The sequence below is a fragment of the Anguilla rostrata genome, chromosome 1 (assembly GCF_018555375.3).
Source record: "Anguilla rostrata isolate EN2019 chromosome 1, ASM1855537v3, whole genome shotgun sequence".
NCBI lineage: Eukaryota > Metazoa > Chordata > Actinopteri > Anguilliformes > Anguillidae > Anguilla > Anguilla rostrata.
In genome coordinates, this window is record NC_057933.1 from 66,391,646 (window position 1) to 66,398,116 (window position 6,471).

At 37.7% G+C, this 6,471-nt stretch overlaps 1 protein-coding gene across 1 annotated transcript in view; it reads left to right on the forward strand.

Annotated features, from left to right (window-relative positions):
* The window catches only part of syngap1b (synaptic Ras GTPase activating protein 1b), a 105,564-nt gene extending 102,004 nt beyond the window's left edge, over window positions 1–3,560 (forward strand). The window contains 1 exon segment of the mRNA XM_064350922.1: window positions 1,540–3,560. Coding sequence (XP_064206992.1) covers window positions 1,540–1,586 — 47 coding nt within the window. The 3' untranslated portion in view covers window positions 1,587–3,560.
* The last annotated feature ends 2,911 nt before the right edge of the window (window positions 3,561–6,471 follow it).

Sequence of the window (6,471 nt, forward strand, 5' to 3'; positions counted from 1 at the left end):
ACTTGCCCAATTTAAAGACTGGGATTCAATAAGCATTTATTATCAATTTTGACAATTACATTCAACAATCACTAACACTAACTTGTGTTTACTTGTAAGTTAAGGACAAATATTCATTGAATACATGCCAAAAAGTGTCTGCTTGAATATCATTCACTCTGAATGGCAAAGATATATATAAAAAAGGAAGGAATAGCAATTTGAAATAAAAGTATAGTTATATTTTATCCTGACCATAACCTTAAACCTGAGTGGAACCTTATACCCATAAAACCAGTCATGTTCATAAAGTGACTTAATATTCAGGTTAAAACATAATGTGTAACTTAAAGATTTAACTTATCTGTAACAATGTGAAACAAACTGTAACAGTGTGTTTACAAATAGCATACCTCAAAGTGACATTAAGTGACAATACACTATATCTTCATTACAAATGAATGTACACTGGGTTGCTGTTACATGTACTTGATCTTTTCTTGGACTAGACCTTTACATAGTGTAGTTTACCTTATAGGTTCTAATTAAGGGTATCCCAAGTGATGTTTCAGTGTGGTTTCCACAGAAAGAAAACAGTAATTATTCTGGTTGCCCTATAGTAACAATGTCTGAAATCAGTCAACATTTGTTCTAAAACTTTCACCTTTGTATACAGTGAAATGTTATTGATTTTTCTAGTAAGATCATTTTGGTGAACTTGTGAAACATTATTCACAAAGAGGAAACTTAAGACAAATGTTGACAGGATCCTGCATTGCAAATTTATGCTTTTTATTTTTTTTATTCAGTGATGGGTTCAATGCCCATGGCAGGTAGATTGAATATTTCATGAAATATTTTGTAGAAAAAACTTATGGTGCAGTTATGTTGATATCCACAGGAGGAGCCATATCAGGTTCTTGTCTGAATATGTTAAAACAGGCTTGTACCTTGGCACTTTGCTCTACTTTGTTTGAATATGGATTATGTTTTCTAGGCTAAACAAAATTTTAGGACATTATTTTCCTGGTGGCTTGGGCTTCTCAACTGAGAACTGTTATAAGTGTCTTTGGCATACCATACCTTTTGGATCTTTTACACAAAAATGGCATCAGATTTCAATCTCCCCAGATGCAAGTGCTCAGCGATGACAGGAGCTTTCATTAATAATTAAGCTCAAAACTTTAGATTATTTGTACTTGACTGTGTTTGCAATGAGATGATTTCCATAGAATAATAAAAATGGATAGTCAGACTGCTTGTTGGTTATATGTTATAATCCATGATTATAGAGACATGGGTCTGCAGGGTTAATGATTGTTAAAAGTGCATTGCCATGAATATACCTCAGAGACAGAATTGAGAGACTCAGGTAAACAATCAATTGCCTCAGAGCTGAACACAGACTGACAAAGTCATTAGTCCACACTGAACACATACAGAGTGATTGCCATAGGGCAGTCATTCCATCAACCGTAGGATCAGTAGCCATGATTGGACACCACTTCATCGAACACCTCCCCCCTCCTTCTCTCTCTGTCTCCCTTTTTCTTCCTCCAGCCATTCACAAAGCGTCGATGAAGCCAATCTGGAACGTGATTGGCTGATGCAGAGCGGGCAGACCTCAGATTGGCCCGGCCTTAATCCAGGAGGCCACCCCCACAATCCGATTGGCTGACAGAGGGGGAAAGCGGGGCAAGGGATGTGCACAGCTCCTGTACCCGCCACATACTGGATGCTCCACAATCATGGATGACCCTGCAAGAAGCTATGTCATTGGAGGATTCAGATTGATGGGGTGTCCCTCCATTACTTGCTCTCTCTCTCTGATTGACTGATTGGCAAGACTTTTTTGTATTTGACAGCTATGGTTGGATATTTATTTTCTTCAAAGACAACAAGCACTTATCTGCCTATATGTTGTGATGGCTCAATAAGTATGAGGACAAAAGCTTCCTGGTGGGCAGTTCGTTTAACCCATTGTGTTTTCAATATTTATGGGGAAATAAGAACCAACAGAGAAAGGGAGAGATTGGATTTATTTATTTTACATTTCCCAATGGTTTTCCTTATTTCTCTACCATCATTGTACTCAAACCTTATTTCTTTGTGACATCCTATCACATTTCAATTCCTCACTTCTAAATTTTACTTCCTCTCCTTTTGCTGGTTTACCCTCAGCTGTTCTATTCCTTATATTAATTTCCTCTTTATCCTCATTCTAATTTTCCATAATATCTCTCCCTCTTTATAATTTATTTCTGTACTGTAAGTAGAGTCCTTGCTCCTTATTTCATTCAGATGAAACTTTAAATATGCACTGCCTCGATACAACATAAACTGAATAAATAAGTTCGGTTCCAGTGAAAACCTTGGGCGCTGGAAATGGACTTACTATAATTTATATTTTTATCATTATGATACCGTGTGCTACTTGAACACTTAACTATTGAGAAGGACTCCCAAATGCAGATAAATACTTCTTGATAATGCCACAGTAAGGAGTTCTAATAAGAAATGATCCATTTTTAAAAACAGCAAATTTCTTGTGTGACAATCTCTTGGGACATTTTTTGTGGATGTTCATTTTCCCTGGATTTAAATGAAATGCAAAACTTGTTATTCCTGCTCCCCACTCTTCAGCGATTTGGACGTTGCCGTGACTCAAAGCCCTTCCTTCCGCTTTGTCTGGTTGTGTGACAGAGAGGTGGGTGGGTCAGCTTTCTTAATAATCGCTGTGGAGCTCTTCATTTGCGGACGATCACAGACTACGTAGAAGAGAACATCTGTCGTGTTAACTTCTCTGCCCCTTCCTTGTTTGTTTTGCTTCTTGATATGATGTGCTAAACTGGGCAGCTACTGTAGCTGGTAAATCAGTCGATCGGTGCAATGATGAGGTAACTATGTGGAGCTGAGTTTACGTCTCCTTTCACATTGAGTTCCCTGTGTGGACTTTATTGACATGACGATGGGATATTCCTCTAATTCCCGCTCTTTTTTATGCCACTGGGGAAAAAGAGAGATCAAAAATGCTTAGAGATTTAAAATTGTTTAAGTGAGTGAATGTGCGTGTGTGTATATATGGTGTGTGTATATTCTTTGTGTATATACGGGATGTGTGTGTACATAAGGTATGTCTATGTGTATATACGGTGTGTTTGTATGTATGCAGTCAGTGCGTGTACATAGAGAGTGTGTGTTTTCTCTCCCTCACTCTTGCCCCTGTCTATCTCTGAGCGTATGCATGCTGAAAAACAGGGTGAGAACATCTCTACAATGCAGGGACGCTGGGTGACAGGCAGTTCAAAAGAGATCAACTATAGGACAGGCATCCTGGAAGCAGGTTTAATACAGAGATATACAGTAGGGAGGAAATGTGTCTCTTACACATGCATACTGTCACAAACACACATGCACATACCCACAAACACCCGTTCTTTCCATATTTCTCTCTTGCACTCATATTGTCACTGATGGAGGCATTTTGAAGTGATTTTGATGTGACTTAGCAATGTCTGTATATAAAGAATATAATATTTCCAATTACCACCATCTTCATTAATATTACTAATTCCTATTACTATTATGATTCTTCCTGGTTTGTTGATCTTCAGTTATATTTCTGAATTCTGTGTTTGCTGGGGTTGTACTTCAGATTTATTTAACTTATTTACACAGATAACGCCTTCCTTTTCAGATCTTGTTCCCCGAACGCTGCCCCTCCTAGCTTTGCCCATGTTTTGTTATGCTGGATATCAATTTGTACAGATCACCCTATGCTGCTAAGCAACTCCTCCATAAATTTGTCACCAGCATTCTGCAATTCTGCCTTTTAACATGTACAGAGCTCCTTGTATATCCCAATGCCATTTAATAAGTCAGCTTAACCATACTCATCATATTCCATTCCCACATGAAACACATCCCTGCCCCTTGACAAGCCATAACTTCCCCGACCCTTCTCTTTTGTTGGTTTTTAAATGGACAGACATTCGGGGATCGACTTTGTATATATTAATGGAAAGAGTGAATATTGAAATGTGCTTTGCACTATAAATGGATTTGTTATGAATGTGGATATTCTGATTATTATAAAAAATAATAATAATTATAATAATGATGATGATGATTATGATCATTGTTATTATTATTATTATTATTATTATTATTACTTTTAAGCAATTTCTTTCAGATGGTCCATTCTTCATTTCTTTTTTTGAATAAGCAGGAGTTTATATTTTTCAGGTGGGAGAATCCTGGAGATAGAAATAAATGAATAATTGAATAAGTAAATAAATAAACAATTACTTCCTAAGTTCACTTGTGATGTGCACTTTTTAGCTAAACTGCTAACCCTTGAGGGGTTGAGAAATTGAAATCTGAAAAAAAAACTAATAAGCTAATAATAGAACACAATTATGATTACTGCATATTGCACTGCATTTTACTCTTTGGGCCTTATAGGAGTGGACATAGGTGAATGGGCATAGCCAAAAACACAATGGCAAATACCTGGGACTGGGACATGATGAATTCCATGGAGCCAATTTTGCCTGTCTCTAAATAAAGTATGAAATTACTCATTGAGATGTGTTTTTAAAAGTAACAGTTGCTGTTAGTTTGTTCATCCCCTTGGTTCACTGTACACTATTGTGTAGAGTACATTGAAAAAGGAAAATGTGCTCACTTACATGGAGGAGGAGTTTTGGTCAGGTCAAATCCAGAAAAAAGAGAAACACTTTTACCTAATATAATCAGCATGCACTGAGGTGCAATTTAACCAAAAAAACTTCACCTTCAACATGACTTAACCTAACCTTTCTTTTAATATATTTTTAATAATATATTTTTGAATTGGCCACAACAAACTTTGACCTCTTTGGGTAAAGAATCATCAGATCTCACCATCTGCATCTCAACAACCTGAGTAAAAGAGTGGAGAAACAGAACAGATGCAGATGCTTCCATACAGGTGTACTGCAAGATACAATTCAGCAATTAATATCCTATAATACATGTATAAAAATGCTGAGCAGGCCCTGTTGACCTCAATTTTAGATCAAGATGGCAAGAGGAAAAGATCTAAGTGACTTCGAAAGAGGATTCATTATTGGAGCATAGATGACAGGAGCTTCAGTTACAAAGAGTGCTCAACTGGCTAGTGTTTCAATAGGAACAGTGACTAAAGTGGCATCTGCAATTAGATCAGTGGGAAAGACATCAGTAAATAGGTTCAGAAATTGTGGTCGAAAGTGCACATTTGATGACCGTGATGCTTGTGCATTAGTGCGATATTTAAGGAAAAACAGAAGAGCAACTCTTCCTCAGGTGACTGAGAATGTCAATGAAAGTGTGATAAGACTGTTTCAGCAAGAACAGTTCATTGACAACTACATAGAGTGGGATATTATAGTGGGGTTGCAGAGCATAAACACCTCATTTCAAAGACAAATGCACTTGAGAGATCAGTGGTGCAAAAACCATAGGCACTGGTCTACACAGATCTGAAAAAAGTGATATGGTCAGAGGAGTTATTGTTCACCATATTCTCGACAAGTGGACGAGTGCATGTGTGGCGTACGCCAAGAGAACGGTAAAGGCCTGAATGTTTGATCCCTACAGTGAGGGGGTTCAGTGGCTCTGTGATGCTGTGGGGGGCATTTTTCTGGTTTGGACTCACTTGTCCCCTTAGAGGGAAGAGTCAATGCAAATCAATACAAAGTTATTCTGAGTGTTCACCTTTATCCTATGATGAAACATTTCTATCCTAATGGGAGTGGTTTCCAGGATGACAATGCCCCCATCCACAGGGCATGAGGGGTCACTAAATGGTTTGATGAATATGAAAATGATGTGAATCTTATGCCATAGACTTGCAGTCACCAGTTCTCAACCCAACTGAACACCTATGGGAGATTTTTGACTGACGTGTTAAGACAGCGTTCTCAATCACCATCATCAAAATACCAAATGAGGGAATATCATTCGGAATAATGGTGTTCCATCCCTCCAGTAGAGTTCCAAAGACTTGTAGAATACATGCCAAGGTTCATTGAAGCTGTTCTGGTGGCTCGTGGTAGCCCAACACCTTACTAAGACACGGAATCTGAATTTGGTGACTAGCTCAGGAGAAATCATCAAAGCCCATTGAGAGGTTGTTGACAATGACTGGATGCACCAGTGGAAACAGATCTACATGGCATGATGTAACTCAGTGATCTAGCATGCGTGAGGAGGTAAATCCATGAGACTTCAAAGGAGACTCATTTGTATAGAGACGGGAAAATGCACTGCATAAAAGTTTATAGCCTTGGCGGGTATTTGTCAGTATATAATGTTTCAACTGGTGATACTAGAACACTAATTGTGAAATAGCAATGCAATATTTTTCAAGTTAAAAACTGATATTAAGCTGTATTGAGCACTGTATTGATAAACTGATAACACATTAATGTGAGTCACATGACTAATAATTAAATTTGTATTGGTGGA